The 22176-nt window shown below is 45.7% G+C and overlaps 2 protein-coding genes across 2 annotated transcripts in view; one reads left to right on the top strand and one right to left on the bottom strand.

Moving 5' to 3' along the window:
• Window positions 1–22176, top strand: part of CMSS1 (cms1 ribosomal small subunit homolog) — a 398466-nt gene that overhangs the window by 20585 nt on the left and 355705 nt on the right. The window lies entirely within an intron of this gene.
• Window positions 5874–22176, bottom strand: part of FILIP1L (filamin A interacting protein 1 like) — a 319879-nt gene continuing 303576 nt past the window's right edge. The window contains exon 6 of the mRNA XM_077294134.1: window positions 5874–6211. Within this exon, the coding sequence (XP_077150249.1) occupies window positions 6035–6211 (177 nt within the window). The 3' untranslated portion in view covers window positions 5874–6034. The remainder of the gene's footprint in view (window positions 6212–22176) is intronic.

Below are 22176 nucleotides of genomic sequence, written 5' to 3'. Positions count from 1 at the left end.
CTCAAATGTTTCTAGGGATCCAGCTAGATTCAGTAAGTCAAAAAAGCTTCCTCCCGCATTCAAAGAAAAGGACTATACAGTTAAAGGTGTCAGAAGCGATAAAAAACCCCTACATGACACTAAGGAAGGCTATGTCCTTACTGGGATCATTGTCCTCATGTATCCCGGCTGTACCATGGGCTCAATTCCATAACCGCCAATTACAGTACGAAGTACTGTCAGCCCAGGGACGGGAAGGACACCTAGAGAGTAAACTAACTCTCTCTAGAGATGTCATAGAATCTCTATCCTGGTGGCTAGATATGGGACACCTTTCAGGGGGTGTACCATGGATAATAGATCCATCCAAAATAATTACTACAGACGCCAGCCCTACGGGATGGGGTGCACATATGGAGGATGATATAGTCCAGGATACCTGGAATCAGTCAGAATCATCATGTTCGTCAAATTGGAAAGAGTTAACAGCAGTAGGGAAAGCCTTAAATTATTTTCTTCCACAGATCCAAGGAGCAGATGTAAGAGTTTTCTCAGACAACTCCACCACAGTGGCCTATGTAAACCGCCAGGGCGGTACACGGTCAGGAAGTCTGATGACCATCGCAGGGGAGATCTTCCAATTTGCAGAGACTCATCTTGCATCCCTAACAGCCCTACACATCAGAGGAATAGAGAATACCAAAGCGGACTACCTCAGCCGAAAAAGGCTGCGCCAGGGAGAATGGTCCTTAAACAGAGCCGTGTTCAGACTAATAACGAAAGCATGGGGAGTGCCTCAGATAGATCTATTTGCCACAAGAGGCAACAGACAGGTAGAAAGATTCGCTTCCCTGAACTCCATGGATCACCCAGACATGCTGGACTCCCTACACCATCCTTGGAACTTCAAACTGGCATACGCCTTTCCTCCAATGTCTCTAATTCCGCTAGTGATCAGGAAGATCAGGAGGGAGCAAGCAAGGGTAATCCTCATTGCACCCTTCTGGCCAAAAAGACCGTGGTTCTCCTGCCTCCAGAGCATGTGTCTATCCGATCCATGGATTCTTCCATTGGACAAGGAACTACTGTTCCAAGGGCCGTTTTTCCACCCGCAAGTGAAAGGGCTTCACTTGACGGCGTGGAACTTGAGCGGCAATTATTAACTTCAAGGGGTTTCTCAGAACAACTAGTAAACACCCTGCTACTAAGTAGGAAAAGATCTACAACCCTGATATATAGCAGGGTATGGAAAAAATTCTTAGACTTTCATACAGTACCATTCACTAAACAAGTTCCGATAACACCTATTCTAGAGTTCCTACAAAAAGGTAGAGAATTAGGACTATCAGTGAACACCTTAAGAGTCCAGATATCAGCGTTAGGAGCCTTATATGGATATAATATAGCCGCTGATAGATGGGTCTCCAGATTCATTAAGTCTTGTGAACGCAGTAACCCAGTACATATTCCCCGTCTACCTCCGTGGGATTTAAATCTAGTGCTAGAAGCCTTAACCAGCTCCCCATTTGAGCCTCTAGATTCTATACCTCTAAATGTCCTCACATATAAGGTAGCCCTCTTGGTAGCTCTGACCTCAGCCAGACGTGTTAGTGACATCCAGGCCCTATCAGTAGACCCACCATTCTTACTGATATTCCATGACCGAATAGTCCTAAAACCAGACCCCTCATACCTCCCTAAGGTAGCATCCACCTACCACAGGTCACAGGAAATATTTCTCCCTTCCTTCTTTGATTCTCCTGTAACCCCTGAACAACAGAAGTTCCACACCTTAGATGTCAGAAGAGCCATCCTGACTTATATAGAAAGGTGTCAAACATGGAGGGAGAGTAGGGCTCTGTTTATCTCCTTTCAGGGCCACAAGAAAGGACATGGGGTCACGAGAGCTACCATATCTCGGTGGATCAGAGATGCTATCTGCTTGGCCTATACATCGAAAGGCGAGATTCCTCCAGTGGGTATTAAAGCGCACTCAACACGAGCCATGGCTTCCTCCTGGGCGGAACAAGCGGATGTCCCGATCCATCTAATATGTAAGGCCGCAACTTGGTCTACACCTTCTACCTTTTACAACCATTATAGACTTGATCTATCTTCATCGTCTGATTTGACCTTTGGTAGAGCTGTGCTTAGTACAGTAATGCCACCCGAGTAATAACTCTCTGAAAGTCTCTCATGTGGGGTGCTGTCGTGGCGAAGGGTAAAAAGCCGGATTACTCACCGGTAATGCTCTTTTAATGAGTCCACGACAGCACCCATTTTAACCCTCCCTGATTATGCACAGCCCTTTCTTTAATTCACAAATAATGGTTGTATAGAGTTTTTAAGATATTTTGCTGAATAAGAATTAATACTAAAGCTAAGCTTTTGCGGTTCCCTTTTTATACTCTGTAAACTAAACTGAGGAGGAGAGGGGACCGCCTCCTTTTATTCTGTAGGTTTCCTGTTCCTATGGGCGGATCCCTCTCATGTGGGGTGCTGTCGTGGACTCATTAAAAGAGCATTACCGGTGAGTAATCCGGCTTATCTCCCAAAAACTCACAAATCTCTCACGGCCCCCCCTGGGAGACCTATTGTGGCCGGAATTGGCTCCTTAACGGAGCCTCTATCTCAATACATTGACTGGCTGTTACGTCCCCTATTGTTAGATGTCCCGTCATACATCAAGGACACTAATTCATTCTTGAATCTAATACAAGGTTTCGAATGGCGGCCGGGGTTCTCCCTGGCGTCCATTGATGGTGGTCAGTCTGTATACCAACATCCCCCAGAGGTTAGGTGTAGACACCATTAAACGCATCCTCAATACCACGGGTAAAACCCCTGAGTACATTAATTTTGTCTGTGGAGGCTTAGATTTTATATTAACTCACAATGCCTTCACTTTTTTGGATGTTTGGTACAGACAGACCACTGGGACTGCCATGGGGACCCCGGTCGCATGCACGTTCGCGAACCTGTATATGGCCGTCTTTGAAGAGGACTATCTTTATTCCGGGAAAAATAGGTTTTTGCAATATATCAAATTTTTCGTTAGATTTGTGGATGATTTATTCATAGTGTGGGAGGGCACCGAGACAGAGTTTGAATCGTTTGTTTCTTACCTGAATAATTGTAACTCCATGGGTCTGTCATTTACTCACAAATTTGGGGGCACTAGGCTTGAATTTCTGGACGTGTTAGTGGAGGTGTCGGAAGAGGGCTTACAGACTTAATATTTTGGGGAAACCCACCGCGGTCAATTCCCTCTTACACTATAATAGTTTCCATCCCCACCACACTAAAAGGTCTCTACCGTATAGTCAGTTGTTGAGGACTCGGCGGACTAATAATACTCAGGAGGGGTATACTAGACAAGCTGGTGAACTTTTGAATAGATTCCGGGCTCGAGGCTACCCTGAAGACTTGTTGGAAGCGGCAGTGAATCGAGTTGAGACTACCGTACCATGCCCGCAGGACGGAGCTTCCACTGGTTCCGGGCAACAATTCACTTTCTGCTTCCAATATAGTCCCCTAGATCGGGAAATCAGATCTGTTATTCGTAAACATTGGCATGTACTCGAGAGAGACAGGGAACTGAGGGGCAGAACTATAGGAGGCCCATTGGTTTCTAACAGACGAGGGACTCGCCTTAGGGACACTTTGGTGCACAACCGACTGACAGATGATAGGACTACCTGGTTAGAACGCTCTGTTCCCACAGGCAATTTTCGATGCGGCAATTGCCGCTATTGCCGTTTCCATATCGTAGGACAGACTGTGACTATTGGCCCTATCACACACACTGTGAGCCAATTTATCTCTTGCAGGACAGAGTTTGTAGTGTACGTGGTTTTCTGTCCCTGCAAGAGATTTTACATTGGGAAAACGATCCGCAAACTCTTTACACGTTTTAGGGAACATTGCAATTCGGTCCTGACAAGCAAGGGGTGCCCCGAGATTGATTCAACATGTTAGAGAGATCCACGGAGGCAATCCTGAAGTGTTAACTTTTGCAGGCGTAGAAAGAGTTTCCCTCCCGACACAGGGGGGTGACCTGCATAAAATATTATTACGTACAGAAGCCAGGTGGATTATGCGGACGCAGGCCACTGGCCCAGCCGGGATGAATGATAAGATAGATATGTTTATTTTTCTTTAAACTAGTTTTGGAATTAGGATGCATCAATTTATCTTCGTCCTGTCCCCTCATGCTAGATCGAGTATTTCACATGAATTTTTTGCATGTTTTCTTTCTTTTTTGTTTCCCTTACAGGCTTCCATAGGGTTAAGTGTCGCATTAAGAAGAGCAGCAGCGTACGATATACGTCGCTGAATACATTTTCGCCGCGCTTTATTATTTCTAAGAATTGACTTTGCTTTCCTGCATATATGTATTTACCTTGTGCTTCAATATGTGTTTTTAACTGTTTTTAACAGCACTTTGCACTTTTTCAGTTAGATGGGAGGTTGACACAGGTGGGGATTAGCTTCACTCACCTGTATATTCTGGCGTCACTTCCTCTCTAACATAGACCCGTTGAAGCGCCGGACCCAGGCGCGAAACGGCCGTCGTCTCGTCCGTTGCACTCCTGCACTTTGTTTCTCCCGTCCCCCGTGCCGTGAAGACTCGTTGTTTTTCATATGAATCAATAAAGAATCATTGAACTGCAAGACTAGTGAGTGCTATGGCGGTTCTTCTTATTTTTGTCGTTGTTATGGATCTCATTGCCTCACGCTAGCACCACCAGCCTTTGCCGAATATTCTGCAGTCTCCTGACTATTTCACGTTGTTGAATCTCGGTGTCTTTGAGGTTGTGCTGCTCTGGTTCTTTTTCATATCAATTCATGCTTTAAATAAAGCTCCTTTTAGTTTTGATACTTCCTGGTATTTGGCTTTATTCATATACTTAGGTGCGGATTACATGTGATTTTTTTGTATTATGCGTTTCTGCCGCAGAAATCCACGCATGTTTTTTATTTCCTGCAGATTTTCCGTATCTAATGCAAGTCTATGGGGAAATTCTGCACATAAAACTCAGAGAAATTGACATGTTGCTGATTTGAAAAACCCATCACAGGTCAGATTATGGAGCTTTAAAGTTAAAGGGGCGGGAGGTCTCTATGAATCCCATCTACTTTGCTGGAACTGTAAGACACTGCGCTTTTGATGCAGCGAAAATAAGCGTCAAAAACTCATGGTGGGCGCACAGTCTCAGGGTTTGTCCAGGACGTCGATATTGATGACCTATAATTGGGCTTCATCATCAATGTGAGATCAGTGGGTGTCCGCTACCTGGTGGGCATCCGCTACACGGTGGATGTCCGCTACCCGGTGGATGTCCGCTACCTGGTGGGCGTCCGCTACCAGGTGGGCGTCCGCTACCCGGTGGGTGTCCGCTACCTGATGGGTGTCCGCTACCTGATGGGTGTCCGCTACCTGGTGGGCGTCCGCTACCTGGTGGGCGTCCGCTACCTGGTGGGCGTCCGCTACCTGGTGGGCATCCGCTACCCGGGAGGTGTCCGCTACCTGGTGGGTGTCCGCTACCTGGTGGGTGTCCGCTACCTGGTGGGTGTCCGCTACCTGGTGGGTGTCCGCTACCTGGGAGGTGTCCGCTACCTGGTGGGCGTCCGCTACCTGGTGGGCGTCCGATACCCGGGAGATGTCCGGTACCTGGTGGGCGTCCGGTACCTGGTGGGCGTCCGATACCCGGGAGGTGTCCGCTACCTGGTGGGCGTCCGCTACCTGGTGGGCGTCCGCTACACCCGCAGTGGCCTGGAAGTAAGCAGTGTATGAGGCCAAAACACCACAGCTCCGCACACTGTGCACTGCCTGTATTTGGCCACTGCGGCTTGGCTCCCATTGAAGTGAATGACTTCGCAGTCGCTGTGTTGATTCCTCTCGGATGAAATGATAATCTTTTATTTTCTTAAAAAATATAATCCATAGAAATCACACACATACACATACATTGTGGCTTCTACTAAGCAATATACAGAGAGACGACGAAGGATCCTTTATAATGGTGCAGTGTCTGCCTCCTCTCTGGGGGGATCACCTTCTCGACACACACTGGAAATTAGACCCCGATCTCTGTGAGTGGAATTTATCTTTGTTCATGTGTTTGCCATTTATCGCGTTTCCTGCTGGCTTTTTAATAGGTAGTTTGGACGTGGTCCAGCCTTTTGGTTTAGGAATCCGCGTTGGCGCAGGTGAGGCCTCTTCTGACACCTGGAACAGAATACAAGGAATATGTTATTTTCTAATATGTTATGTCTTTTGTTATTGAAGACCAATGTGTGTCACATGATGTAATGCATCTGCATATAATGACCATTCTACGCTCTATGTATGGTTGTAATGGGTAACGAGGGCATTCTTAATGATGACAGAGGTCAGGAATTGCATTGTTTCCTTGAAATCTTCTGTAGACCTTAATTTTCTCTTCCCTTATCCATCTTACCATATTACCCCAGTGCATTGCAAATGGTGATAATCCGCACTCAAATTTGCCATAATTCAGATCTAAAATCTGCACCGTGGATCATTTTTTGTTCCTAAACTTTTTATTGTAAAATCTCATCTGTTTTGCTAGTACTGTAATATGCAGCAGATCCTTTGCCTACAAATCTGGCCAGAAAATAAGCCGCCGGCCACTTGTGAGCCTTCTCCTTTTGGTGAGGAGCAGACTCGTGTTCGTTGTTTCTCTTTAGGATTTCATTGTTTTTGCATTATTCTATCCAGGAAGAAAAACCAGCATCGAAATGAGGCAATGACACCAGAGAACCGAAAATCATGTGGATCTAAGACCTACAGTATTGAGTCAGATCAGAACATAACCATAGTCTGATCCGATTTTCTCGGAAGAGGAGTAGATGGAGAAAAAAAAATTCTCCATCTTCTCCATTCTGTGAGTGTGCATGGAAATGGGACTGCACTCAGATAACATCCAAGTGTAGTCCTAATATTTTCCACACACTTATTGACTTCCAACTCAGACATGCTGCGATTTTTATTTTTTTGCTCAGACCGGCTCAGTCCAAGGAAAAAAATCAGCCATTTGCATGGCCACATAGAATTACATTGGTCCGAGTGCGATCCGATGTTTTGTCAGATTGCACTCTGATCGAAAATAGGTTTGTCTGTAAGTGCTCTAATGGTTGCTTTTGGATTAAACAGAACCTTTAACCTTTAGGTTACTGAGCACAATCCTGCTGACAGGTTCCCTTTAATAAGCATTAACCAAATTACCCACTTTGTGGACAGTAAGGTGATACTTGTCGAGCATGTGTCATAGTTATAGAGCTTGAAAAAAAATCTCCGGTCCATCAAGTTCACCCCTTCTCCACCAGTTCTACAGTCTCTATCACTAGAATATCTATAACCCACAATATTATTTGCACTGAGGAAATCATCCGCCTTTTTTTTTTTTTTTTGTTAAGGTGCTGTTCTTTTATTACTACCTCTTGTGGTCGGCATTCCACAGTCTGACTGCTCTAACTGTGAAGAACCCTTTCCTGTTTAGCTGCCAGTATCATTTTTTCCTGCACTTGTAATGAGCGCCCCCTGGCCCTCAGTATGGTGTTTGGATGGAATAAGCCGTGCGCCCGTCCCTTGTACTGACCACACTGGTCTGACTGATCGGTTATGCTGTTATTCCGCCACTAGGTGGCAGCGTGTCCTTCTCGTCCGCCATATGGCGTTATTCTGCGTTACATGTAGAGAAGTGCCCTGTTCTTGGTTTCATATGAGCCTGCACTGATTATGGTATTTGTAGTTCTCCGTCTTGCTGAATATCTATTCGCTTCATTTCTACTCTCATCACTGAACAGATAATATCTCTCCCATAGGAGCATCCACAATACTGCACCTACCACAGCCGCACGTACTGTATATGTTACAGCCAATTTCACAAGCGGATAATTGATATTTTATTTTCCTACTGTGGAAGGAAATCCACAAGAACAAAGGGGAAAGCTGTGATCTCCATGTAAGCACACTGGTGTAAATACATCCCGTACTCACTGCATATTCCCATCTTTTCTATTTCCTCCTTGTTAATCCGATCCCCAATGTCTGAGGAAGGCCGCTATCCATGCCAACATTTGGGAATATTAGTAATGGTATTTGCAGGGTTAGCACCAAGTTTCCTTATAGGTACATTGTCCGTTCTTTTACTCCCCTCAGTCTCAGTCCCAGCAGTTAATGGTGTGATGTGTCCCCTCTATTCATTACACGGCCATTGCCTTCAGCAGCCAATAATCATTACCTCATGTGAGGCCGGTGCTGCACGGCGACATTGGTCACAACACCGGCCAAAGTTCTGCTACGTCGCAGGCCCTGAGGGTCCTGGGGCTATGACCAGAAAGTCACTAGAAGACCACCATCCTCTTCAGATTTTTGGTGACGGCCTTGTCAGGGTCACAGTACCCTGGGGGGTCACAGGGAGTCACCACTCTTGTATAGTGCTGCCACAGGCTTGCGTAGCCGTGACGGTGAGCTATGGCTGCGCCTCAGGCGTAGGCCTCACTCAGACATCCGATTTTTTTCACCCCCCAAAAAAAGAGAAAAAGGAGTCTAGAAAAGTTCAATAAAAATTAAAAACTCTTATTAAAATACATTAAAAATTAATAGTGAGGTTCCAAAATTTGGTCACTTGTGAGAAAAAAAAAAGTGATAACGGGGATTGGACAACGTTATCTCTAAAGCAGTATTTATAAAGTGCCACCTCTAATATAAAATCTCACAAAAGTCACACACATGACTATATTATGGCAGATGGTCTGTGATTAGTATATGGGATTAGGGGGATACTACCCAAGACTTGTATCGAACTGCGCCGAACGCAACATGTTGCGGAGGCATCCGCGTACATTCGCATGGCCTGCGTACCCAATGTTAAAGATAGGTACGCAGGGCAGCGCAGGACACAAGGAGAAGTAGGCAGAGCGTAGGCGAGGTTTCAGGGAGGAAGTACGCTGCCATCCGCAGCCTTCCTGTACGCAAGTGTGAAACCAGCCTTAGACAGTCGGACCCCATTAACTTGTAATAGGGTCTGTAGTATTTTTGACTGCCAAAGCATGGCCTGTTTCATGCCTGTGGTATTTTTGCCATCATAGGTGATGTGACTTCTGACATTTGGCACAAAAAAGTGACTTAAAAAAGCTGCAAATGAAGAATCAGAGCCATTGTGTTTCTAGCAACGTGACGGAGGTGGATAACCGCTGCTAAATGTGTTTTTTTTTTTTTTTTTTTTTATATTAATCTTGTCACTGGGTTACTGCAACAGAGGTGCCAGAAGACCGCAACGTCTCATTGTTGCTCCTACTCCTGCACTGATAAGAAGCACTTCTCCTTCATTTTAATGGTGTTTATTTCTTTTGGCAGAACAGTGGTTAATCGGCCATGTCGGAAACTCTGAGCTCAGTTAGCCACTCCCATCCTCGTTGTAATCTGGGTCCTGATTCAGATCTGTCAGAGCTAGCATTTGCTGCATGGTTTAGGAGGCGAGGTGTTCATATGAGGAGTTTGGAGGAGTTATCTGTGACTGTTGTGTGCTTTGTAAGTGTGGTAATTCTCTTCTCTTTTCTTTGTTTTTTCCCCCATACTCCACTCTCTGGTTAATTTCTCTGTTATATGTGAGTGATTGTTTGTATGCCTGGAGTTTTCCGTTTAACCCTTGTTTGTGTAGCCTTATTTGTCGGGTTGGTGTACTGCTGTGCACAGTAACGCCCCACTTCCCTGGGTGGGAGAAGAGAACAGATGGAGGGCTAACTCAGGAAATAAGACAAGGGTGGAGGCCCCGGCATCTTCACCTTCAGAAGTATCCCGGGGAATAGGAAGAGCTAGGGCGACCCCTAGTGCTAGGGACAGGGAAGGAGCCCCTGGTCCCAGGTCACCTGACAGCTGAGTCGTGAGAAATCTCTTGCACATTTTTTTTTCCTGCAGTGAATTTTTTTTTTAGTATTGTTCAGCCCACAATATGGCAGCCCGCGCCGTGTGTGTAGGCGACGGGTGCAATTTAGAAGTTAAACAAATGTTCTAAAAGGGTAAAAACAGATCCAGCTGTTGCGGATTCATTTCTGGATTCTGTCACATTAGCGTGCTGTAACATTTTCCAGCACTGTAAAGATGGCTTTCAGTCACAGGCTGTAATGTATCTCCTTGTGGTTACTCGCACATTACAGCTAGAGATTGGCATCACATGGAAACGGCGGCGTGAGGAGAAGAACCCGGAGCATCTCCAAACCAGCAGATGTGTCCCAGGCTTGTCATAAAGCAGGGGCCCCTCATAATCAGCTTTTGTAAGTGTTGTGCAGAAATAAGAGGGGGGAAAAAAGAAATTCTCCAACGTCTTCAGTTTGTTTTGTATTGTTGCCATGGTGACGTTAATTTCCCATGCTGTCTGGTCACTAGGGGACACTAGGCCAGTGACCGTGGAGGCCGCCACTAACTACACAGATACCAGCCTGAAGGGTTCACTTGCGTGGACGGAAGTCTCATTTCACACTGGAAAATGAGGGAATGCAGTGGAAATTACAGGCAGACATCAGAGACAGGAAACGAAGCACATTTTCTTTTTTTTTTCTGTGTGTGGGATACAAATTCTGCATTTTCCCTCTTCTATCAAACGGCAGCACGAGATTTGGATTTTCTTATGAAGCTATTGGGCCCAATTTATTATTGCATTTGCGTCTTTTTTTTTTTTCTCCGTTTTTGCTAAAACCTGCAATAGTGCGTATAAATAACAAAGGATACTTGGCAAACCTTGTTTTTGTTTTTGATAAGGAAAAAAAGCATAAAAGTGACTACAATCAGGAACCCATGCAACCCTGCCATAGACCAAATGGTCTTCTTAAAACAGTTCCGGTCAATTCTACATTCAAAACTGTCCAAAATGGCTGCAAAAAGTGACTGTACCCTGACTGCCATTGGGTACCCGGGCGGGATGAGAGCCTCAGACCCATTGTGAGACCATATGACAATGCTAGGCCTCATGTGGGTGAAGTGTGTCAGCAGTTCCTGCATGATGAAAGCATTGATGCTATGGACTGGCCCGCCCGTTCTCCTGACCTGAATCCAATAGAGCACATTTGGGATATCCTGTCTCATTCCATCCACCATTGCACCACAGGCTGTACAGGAGTTGGCGGATGCTTTAGTCCAGGTCTGGGAGGAGATCCCTCAGGGGAACATCCGCCACCTCATCAGGAGCATGCCCAGGCGTTGTAGGGAGATCATACAGGCACGTGGAGGCCACACACACTACTGAACATCATTTCCTTGTCTTGAGGCTTTTCACTCTGATTTTGAGCATCATTCCAAATCCAGACCTCCGTGGGATATTAATTTTGATTTACATTGATCATTTTTGTTTTATTCTTAACGCATTCCACTATGTAATGAATAAACAACTGCAACTGGAATATTTCATTCATTGAGATCTAGGATATGGTATTTTAGTGTTCACTTTATTTTTTTTGAGCAGTGTAAACATTTTCCACACAACTACTATTCTTATTGTGTTGCTTTTTCGCAAAACAAACATGACCCTTCAGTGTAACCACACACCTCTGCTTAGCACACTGTGCACAGCCATCTCCTTTAGGCTACCTTCACACATCAGGTTTTCAGTGTCAGGCTAAATCCGGCGAATGTTGGAAAAACTGGATCCAGAGCAGATTTTGAAAAACCTATGTGACGGATCCATTTTTTTGACGGATCCGGCTAGCCTATCTAGATTATTGGATAAAAAAAAAATTGGCGCATCCTCAGTTTAAAAATAACGAATCAGGCTGCCGGATCCGCCTTTTTCCGGATCCGGCACCTTCCGGCTCCCATAGGCTTTCATTGTTGCAAACAGCCGGAAGCGCCGGATCCGGCGCTTCAGGCTTTTTCTCCGGAGACAAAAAACGTTGCAATACAAGTCTATGGGAAAAAAACCTGATCCGGCGGCAACATTCGCCTGATCTGGTTTTTTGAAAATTAGCCGGATTTAGCCTGACACTGAAAACCTGATGTGTGAAAGTAGCCTTACTTGGCACACCCCACCTTCCCGGTCTCCTGTTTTCTCCATTTCATCCATACTACAACTCCACATTTGATTGTACTTTGCCTAACTTTCAACCTCCTCAGTTAAATGAAAGGATAGAAGACAAACTACCGTACCCAAATTTGTGCTTCCATTGCCACCTATACTTCATAGGTGAAGCCTTTATACACGACCCAACTGTTTCCATCACCGTGCCGTTAACCATTCTGTCACAATGCGTGGGGCCATAACTCCTTGGCCAAACACTACTATTCTTCCTCGCAATAGAACCACTAGCAATTTACCTCTGTCTCAACCCACTCACCCAAGGTATAGAAATTGCGTCAATTTCCCACAAGCTCTTCATGTTTGCAGATGCCATTCTGTTTCTCCTCTCCACCCCACAGACCTAATTGCCTGCTCCAATCCCTACAGGGCTTCGAAGAAATTTCTGGCCTACAGATTAAACAAACCATATCATACGCTATAAACATCTAACTTAAAGCCGCCACAGTCTCACAGCTTAAGCAAGACTTCCCCTTTCAATGGTCCAGAAACCAACTAGACAAGCTGCTCATATAGAATGGCTCTTTTCCGCTAACTACCCCCCAAATGCTCCGTAAACTATGCAGGCTACTCCAAATGTGAGACAAGTTGCAGTTCTCTTGGTTGGGCCATATACCTGCACTTAAAATGACTCTACTGCCTAAATTACTCTACTAATTCCGAGTTCAACCAGACCTTGTCCCATCCCACTGCCTCAAAACAAACCAACACCTAATCAGCACCTTGGTCTGGAACGGCTCCCCAGAGTCAACAGAGCCACATTATATAGTCATCGCCTGTAAGGGGGTCTGGCAGTCCCCAATCTAACCAAATATTATCAAGCAACCCAACTAGCCCAATTATCTCTACATGATGGCTCTTGTGAACCACCCCTCTAGCTTTCCATGGAAGAGCCTGAATGCCATCCTTTGACACCTTATGGCTCATCCCAGCCCAGCGTAAGCAGATCTCAAGCCCCATCATATCGCACTCGCTCAGACTCTGGGACTCTATGAAATATTTCTCAAATATAATCTCCCCCTTTCTGCCTCTAACCCCTCTATGGGGTAACCCACAACTCTCCCCCAAGTACTGCGTCCCTCTTTACTTTTCGCTCTTGGATTGTAGCTGGAATCACTAGATTTCATCATAAATTTAATGTAAACCGCATTATTCCATTCACAGTCCTTCAAGAGATGTACAACCTTCACCCTAGAGAAATATTCAGATTTTTCCAACTTAAACACTTTATTTCCACACTACTAAGGAACTCCATCTCACCTTTATACGTTCACGCCATTCGAGCAAAGATGCTTTCAAAACCCACACGCTCCAGGTACTATTTCACTCCTAGGGTAAGTTCACACTGGGCGGTTTTGCTGCTTTTTTTATGCTAATTTTCAGCTGCTTTTACAGTACCAGCAAAGCCTATGAGATTTCAGAAATCTCATTCACACATATTATTTTTTTCCAGGACGTCCCTCCTGACAGCACCATGGAGGACGTCTCCCCTCCTCCTTGCTGGGACAGGAAACACACGAGAGTTTAAATATCCGGTACCACCCCTCACTCCTCAGTGTTTTTCCTGTCCCTGCACGGAGGGACACACGAAGAGAAGCAGCATGCTTACCGAGCTCAGGGGGATCGTGCGGTTATCCAGATCCTTCCCCCTGTCAGTGGCTCAGGGTCGAAACTCCCCAGTCGGGAGTCCCTCTACCCCAAAGGCCCGGAGCGGGACTAAGCTCCGGGATTGAACCGCTCCTCCCGGTGGGGGGCTCTCGGTTCTCGACGCGGCAGCGATCCCAGCAGGTCCCCAGGCTACAGGCGTGGTGCGGGAGTCGTTACAGCTGGCCGGCACTTCCTGAGCTAAAGAGCCGCCTCACTTCCGGTTTCGTCAGAGCCGGCGAAAAACGTCACTTCCGGTGGCGTTCTAGGAGCGGGGATTTCAAACGCTCCACGGTGGAGAACGCTGTACTGAAGCGGTCGCTGTGGGTAGCGTTCAGCTTCGGACGGCGGTGCACGGTATACCTCAGAACCGGAATATGGAAGACCGAGTGGAAGAGGAAGGGGTAAGTCTGCCTGTGGCAGTATACCCCTACATCATAAAATACCGCACACCGTCTAGCCTATTACTCCCTATCTTATGTTGTATAGGATAAGGGAAACCCCGCTGCTCCCCCTGCTACGGCTAAAAAATCTGGGAAGGCCACGGCTAAGAGCATAAGATGTCCCGTATGCCACGTAAAGCTCCCAGATTCCCATGGCAAGACCCTATGTACAGCCTGTACTTCTAAGGTCATGAAGGACGAGCAGTCGTCTCTGCTATCTGAGATGAGGTCCCTAATTCGGGAGGAGGTTCAGGCTTCTATATCCAGCCTCGCACAGTCTCGCCCGTCCAGTCCTATAATGGGTCGCAAGCGTGCTAGACGGGAAGAACCCCAGGGGGAGCCAGAGTGTTCTTCTGATGAAGGTTCCGAACTCAGGGATTCCCCATCAGAAGAGGAGGGAGAAATCCCTGCAGGAAGCCATGATCAGAACAGGAAGTATCTCTTCCAGTCTGAAGAAACGGATGAACTCGTACTGGCAGTACGAAACACGATGCAGATCGAAGACACCTCCAAACCACAGTCCAGGCAGGACTTAATGTTCGGGGGACTAGTAGCTCGGAATCAGACTGTGTTTCCTATAAGTGAACATATTAAAGCTATGATCCTGGAAGAGTGGAAAGAGGCCGAGCGTCGTTTGGTTCTCTCACGTGACTTTAAAGGCCGTTTGCCATTCGATCTTGAGGAAGCTAAATTATGGGAGGAGGTCCCTAAAATTGACGTTCCCGTGGCTAAAGTCACCAAGAAAACGGCTATACCATTTGAAGACTCCTCCAGTCTTCGTGATCCTATGGACAGGAAGGCAGACATTCTCCTGAAAAGGGCCTGGGAGGCATCTGCGGCCCTGATTCGAACAAACATAGCAGCCACCTCGGTGGCCAGGTCTATGTATTTGTGGATGGGGCAGTTGGAAGAGCAATTAGCTGATAAGACCCCTAGATCTGATATTTTGCATTCCCTTCCTATCATGAAGTCCGCTATGGCATTCCTTTCAGACATGACTGCAGAGTCAGTCAGATTTTCAGCTCGTAACAGCTCTCTGTCTAATGCAGCTAGGCGGGCAGTATGGTTGAGATCCTGGTCTGGTGACAATGTATCCAAGTCCAAACTCTGCTCTATTCCATTTTCGGGACAGAGGGTGTTTGGACCAGCTCTAGACTCTATCCTTGAGTCAGCATCTGACAAAAAGAAAGGGTTTCCGGAGGATAAACCCAAAAGACCTCAGCCCTTTCGGAGAAACTTTTTCTCCAAGAGGCAGTTCGATACAAGAGGCCAAGGTCGGTCCAGCAGAGGATCCTACAGAGGCTCCCGTGGACAGAGTAGCAGAAACAAAGGCTTTTTCTTTAGTCCATCCACTAGAAATAAGCCACAATGACGCCACCAACATTGGGGGAAGACTGCGGGGGTTTGCAGAAAACTGGGCTCAGATTACTCAGAGCCAGTGGGTTCGCAGGACTGTATCAGACGGATACAGCATAGAGCTTTACTCACCTCCCCCAGAAAGATACATTGCTCCTACTATAGTCACGGCAGAGTCGGCCATACTAAAAGACTTACAGGTCATGCTCAGGACAGAGGTAATAATCCCGGTTCCCCAGTCAGAGATAGGAAGAGGGCACTACTCCTCCCTATTTACTATCACAAGGCCGTCGGGCGACACTCGCACCATAATAAATCTAAAGCCTTTGAATGCCTGGGTGAGATACAAACAGTTTCGATTGGAATCCATTTGATCAGCAGTTCAGCTCATAAACCAGAATGCGGTCATGTGTACTATCGACCTAAAGAGGGCCTACTACCAGGTTCCAGTACATCCTTCATCTCAGAAGCTGCTGAGGTTTGCAGTAGCACTGCCATCAGGGACCTTCCATTATCAGTTCCAGGGCCTCCCGTTCGGACTGGCTTCAGCTCCTCGCATTTTTACAAAGCTTGTATCAGAAATGGTGGCCTTCCTGCGAAGTCAAGGCATTATAATAATTCCGTATCTGGATGACTTCCTTCTCGTGGCAGATTCAGTAGATCGTTTGGTGGCTCACAGAACTCGAACAATTGCAGTAATGGAACATCTGGGATGGGTACTAAATTGGCAGAAGTCCGATTTACTACCAGAACGGAGGAAAACTTTCCTGGGTGTATGTCTGGATTCCAGATTAAGAACGTCCTTTTTGCCAGATGTCAGACGAGAGACGATCCAGACGCAGGTCAAGTACCTATTGGAACATCGAGTCACCATAAGAATGGCGATGAAAGTTCTCGGGCTAATGACAGCTTGTATACCATGCGCCAGGTGGGCACAAAGCCACTCCAGACACCTGCAGAGGCAGATCTTGTCAGTATGGGATCGTCGGCAGTCTTCCTTAGAGGCTCCGCTAAAGGTGTCAATCTTAACACGGAAGTCTCTTCACTGGTGGACACATACCAAAAACCTAAAGGTGGGTGTCCTATGGATTACCTCCCCCTACGTGGTTGTTACCACGGACGCCAGCGCTTGGGGATGGGGAGCACATCTACAGGGCAGAATCCTGCAAGGCAGGTGGCCAGCAAGCATCAGAAGCAGATCTTCCAATTTCAAAGAGCTATATGCCGTCTGGCAAGCACTAAGACACAATCAGCTTACACTCTCAGATCATCACGTAAGAATCTTCTCCGACAATATAACAACGGTCGCATTTCTGAACCACCAAGGAGGCCCAAGATATCAGCCACTGCAGGATCTGGCAGAGACTATTTTCAAATGGGCAGAAGAAACAGTATTATCAATAACGGCTATCCACCTAGAAGGCTCTCAAAATATAGTAGCAGATTATCTAAGCAGAAGGGATCTGCACCCAACAGAGTGGGAATTGGAACAGAGTATCTTCCAGACATTATGTCACAGATGGGGAACCCCCGATATCGATTTATTCGCAAACAGAAGAAACGCGAAGACCCCAAGATTCTTTTCTCTGAACCCCGCGGATCTCCCAGAAGGGATAGATGCACTGAGCCAGCAGTGGAACCAGCCTCTCTCATACGCGTTCCCTCCCCTGGCATTAATTCCAGCGGTCCTACGGAAGATCAAGGAGGATCAAGCAAAGGTCATCCTGATTGTCCCGTTCTGGACAAGAAGAAGCTGGTTTCCCATACTGGGGAGCTTAGCAGTCGACCATCCCGTCGAGCTGCCGATCAAGGGGAGAGTCATCCACCAGGGTCCAGTATACCATCCAGACCCCAGCAGACTTTGTCTTTCAGCCTGGATCCTGAAAGGGACATCCTGAAATCAAAGGGACTTTCTGATCAGGTCATAACTACTATCCAGAGTAGTAGAAAACCTGTTACTTCAGCGATCTACCAGAAAATCTGGAAACGTTTTTGTCTAGAAGGTGGCAGATCCGACGTTGTATCAGGATCTCCGGACATCCCCCGTATTCTGGACTTCCTTCAAAAGGGATTCAACCTGGGTCTCCGTCCCAGCACATTAAAAGTCCAGATTTCTGCACTAAGCTCATTTCTGGACTACCCGTTGGCATCTCACCCATGGATAATAAGGTTCATTCGGGCCACTCAACGAATGCGTCCTACCATTAGGCAGCTATTACCATCATGGGATCTTAACTTAGTCCTTAGGGCCCTGTGTAAAGGCGCTTACGCTATGGGGGATGACATGCCCATTTCTATCCGCACCCGGAAAACGGCTTTCCTAGTAGCTGTCACTACGGCCAGGAGGGTTGGAGAAATTCAGGCCTTATGTACAAGGGATCCCTATCTCCAGATCAGGGATGATAGTCTAATCTTAAAATTAGATCCCTCATTTATCCCAAAGGTAGCCTCTATCAAAAATAGGAACCAGGCAATAATACTTCCGTCCTTTTGTAATAACCCTTCTAACGAGAAAGAGAGAGTCCTTCATTCCCTGGATGTCAGACAGGGGGTCCTGGACTATCTTAGAGCTACAAACTCTTGGCGTATAGACCCAAATCTTTTTATTCTATTTGGGGGTAAAAACAGGGGTAAGAAGGCGTCTAAAGCCTCAAGTGCACGTTGGATCACGGATGTGATCTCAGAAGCCTATCAGTCAGAAGGCATGTCACCTCCGGTAGGTCTTAAAGCCCATTCTACACGGGGAGTATCTGCCTCCTGGGCAGAGCACGCAGGAGCCTCAGTAGAACAAATCTGTAAAGCGGCTACATGGGCCAGGGCTGACACATTCTGTAGACATTATAAACTCGATGTTATGTCCAGTCAGCACACGGCTTTCGGGAGGAAAGTCCTCCAAGCAGTAATCCCACCCTAAGGAGGGTCTTTGGTACTCTCCTTGGTGCTGTCAGGAGGGACGTCCTGGAAAATCGGTATTAGTCTTACCGGTAATTATGTTTCCAGGAGTCCATACTGACAGCACCGGTACTTCCCCCCCATTCTGTCTTTTGGTTTAATCAGTTTGTGTGCCTATATACTATTTGTTATATGGTTTATTCATTAAAAGTTTTATTTGCATCATTCCATGAGTTGGTCCTTGTTACAACACTGAGGAGTGAGGGGTGGTACCGGATATTTAAACTCTCGTGTGTTTCCTGTCCCAGCAAGGAGGAGGGGAGACGTCCTCCATGGTGCTGTCAGTATGGACTCCTGGAAACATAATTACCGGTAAGACTAATACCGATTTTTTTTGTGTCATCAGGATTTTGTGCTTTGCTGCTTTTTTTTTGGACATAGAGCATGTCACGTCTTTCAGCATTTTTGCAGCGTTTTTGGAGCATTTTTCACCTATTGGCTTGAATGGGTGTTGAAAAAACTCTGCAAAAATGCAGGTATCATTATTTGCAGCGTTTTTACTGCAGAAAGTCAATGGACATTAGCATGGACAAAGAGACAGAAAAAACGCAGCAAATCTGCACCAAAAAACGCACCTAAGAACCTGTGTTTTTGCCGCAGCTTTTTTCCTGCCAAGAAGATCAAGTTTTGCTGCAGGAAAAAACAGCAAGAACGCCCTGTGAGAACTTGCCCTTATACTCCCACAAAATTTACGCCATGCATAGACACAGTCTATCTTCCACCTCTCTCTGGGAGTCTGACATTGGATCCTAACTGACTCAGAATGGCCCCAAATTTGGTCCTCCTCTACTGGAGGAATATTAAACACCTTAATGATTCAAACGAATTACAAGGTACTGACAGGATGGTAGCTGACCCCAGCTAGGGTGGCCAAACAAGCCCCCTGCTATTCTCCCAATGGTTTTAGAGGCTGAAAATCCAGCGGCGACATGTACCACATGGTGGTTAAGCCATATAGTTCGCAGGCTTTGGATCAGGGTATTATCCCTCATTCTTTCATTTAGTGTTCTTCCAACTGTCGTGGCACTCGCATGATGCAGTTTTCTCTTCTGAGAGACCGCTATCGATGAGCTGGATGATGCTGTTTATCTTTTCTTCGGAAATTTTCTTCATTGCTGCTCCTTGATTCGAACCAGACTTTTTCCCTTGAGAATCAACCTAATAACACACTGAGCTATTGGTGAATGTGAGAACAGGTTGTAATTTGAAGTATAAAGGAAAAAAAAAGATTTTTCCACCATCAGGAGCAAAACAGTAACAATGCAGTGACATGACAAGAATCTGCATCACTAATCGTATGCTAAATAGTTACTGGTCAGATTTATGTATGAGACAGCCAAGAGGATTGTCTCCTGATCAAAGCCATAGTGGATGGTGAGATATGGGGCATGAAAGTTAAAAGTTCTAAACATTGTGACCCTTTTTCTCATTGTCGTATATGGAACAATAGTGCTGATTGCAAATGAGAATTTCTTAATAAAAAAGGAAATTAAAATGTGAAAGGAATCTAAAATAAAAACCAGCAACATTTGTAGTAAGTCCATTAAAAGATCGCTCTAAGGCTAGGTTCACACGAGTGTATAATAAATTGGTCCTATTTGTGGGATGATTTTTTCTCTCACTTATCCTCCGTGTGCTGTCCATATACAATCCGATCTTTTAGGGTGGATTCACATTACGTTTAAGCAGTCCGTTAGACGGACTGCATTACACCGTGGAAAGAATGGGCGTGCGCTAGCGATGTGCCCTCATTGAGTGACGGACCCTGGGACGCGGGCTGCAGCGTTTCTGGGTCCGTCACCGCTAGCGCAGGTAGAACATCTGCTAGCTCTATCTGCGCTAGCACGATGGCATGTCGGCACTTGCGTTAACAAGCCCTTTAACGCATGTGTTGAATGGGCTGCTTTAATGCAATGTGAACCTGGCCTTACTCAACAGCTATTAATTATTTACTGGACCATTTATAGTTTTCTGGGCTACAGAATTGGAATGTATCTATAAAAATCAGATGATCTACTGTGGCTCCAAAATATCGTTTATTTGCTCTGTCTCATTAAAGAACATTGGTCCGAGTATGATCCATTTTTTTACGGATGGCACTCGGACCGAAAATACAGACATGTACATGAACCCTAAGAAAACTCAATGCATCGTGTTCCACCTGGTCCCCAAGTTATGTTTAGCCCTATCATGTCCTGTACAAGACATAACGTAGTACATTATTATTTTTTCTTTTTCTGGAGTATTCAGATCATTCCCTTCTGTCAAGTTGTTCAAATTTTGTTCTTGTACTGTGAGGGATTGAGAAATTAGTAGAAGCTTTCGACACTTCTGTCTGATTTTAGTAAATACTTGCAAAGCTGTAGAATCTTTTCTTCTAATTCTGCGTTATGCCATTCCTCTGTTATTCCTCCTGAATATGTGTGAATAAATAAAGAGTAGGGTGTTACCAATTCCATTGTCAAGGGGGTTGTCTACTGTGCTGAACAGTTGGGGTATAAGGCCACACCTTGTTGACAATGATCCATTTGTCAGTTTCCAGGAGGAGTAATGGTGGAACATCACAATAGAGAATTTTTTAAGAAAATTACTTCTAGATTTATTAGGTCCTAAGAGGGCTAATGAAGAAGTGTGATACTAGCGTTACAACCATTTCTCCCAAAATCAAAACTGATCACCCATCCACCCATGATGCTGGTGTGATCACGAGAGCGGGACCTCCACAGTCCCCAGGGTGAATATGCCACAGTCCCCAGGGTGACTCTAGTTTGGGTTGCAATCGCCTGCTGCTCCATTAATTTTCTGTGGGATTAACTGAAATAGCAGAATTTTAATTTTCAGACAACACTGCTAATTTTTTTCCTCGTGGCTGAAGCCCCACTAATCACAATGTGATATTTATAAAATGGGAAAATCTCCTTTGACTTTGGTAAGTGGCTGTGGTCTTCCATTGGAATTTATGACTTAATACAGAAAGTGTTGGCATAACTAATTTTTTATCCTTCTATAGTGCCCAGCTGCCTTATTGCCTGGCAGAGGCCAAAACAGTGATGCATGTGTGCGGTTAAAGGGGCTGTCCACAATTTTTTTTTTCTGGCTTAAATATGTATATTTGGGGCTGAAAGTCATTTTTGTGAATGGGTTTCATTAAAATATTGCACTATTTGCCTTCTATAGCCTCTGCGCTGCACTGATGGTTGCTGGCTCGAGAATGAGTTTAATGAAAATCTGTCAGTGAGCTCATTCTGATGGTCAAAAGGGAGAGTTTGTAACTCTTTTATCTGTCTTTTTCTGAGCTCCTATCAGCTGATTTATAACCACAGATCACATCAAAGTTGAACGTGCAGTGAAACAAAAGATTTTGTTAAAAGCCAAACGGTGCAACAATTTTAATTAAACCGATTTGCAAAATAAAAACAACCCCTTTAATAGTTTTAACATGTTTGAAACGGCATATTTGACTGTTCTGGGAAGCAGCATGTTATTGGAGTTTATTATCCTCACGATGTAGGTATAAAACCTGATAACGTGTGTGTAGCGCTGTTCCTGGGGTCTGCGTCCTTGGCTGATTATTGCCAGACTCTCCAGCCTCCTCCGTAGATTACGATCACGTTAGTGGAAACAGTGACTGCTCAAACAATACTCGTGTCTAATTATCATACATTCTTGTTGGACTTCATTCCTCAGCTTCCAAGTAATGTGCT

The sequence above is a fragment of the Ranitomeya variabilis genome, chromosome 3, assembly GCF_051348905.1.
Source record: "Ranitomeya variabilis isolate aRanVar5 chromosome 3, aRanVar5.hap1, whole genome shotgun sequence".
NCBI classification, from domain to species: domain Eukaryota; kingdom Metazoa; phylum Chordata; class Amphibia; order Anura; family Dendrobatidae; genus Ranitomeya; species Ranitomeya variabilis.
The sequence above is the reverse complement of the archived record's forward strand: the minus strand, read 5'-3'. Positions and strand labels throughout refer to the sequence as shown.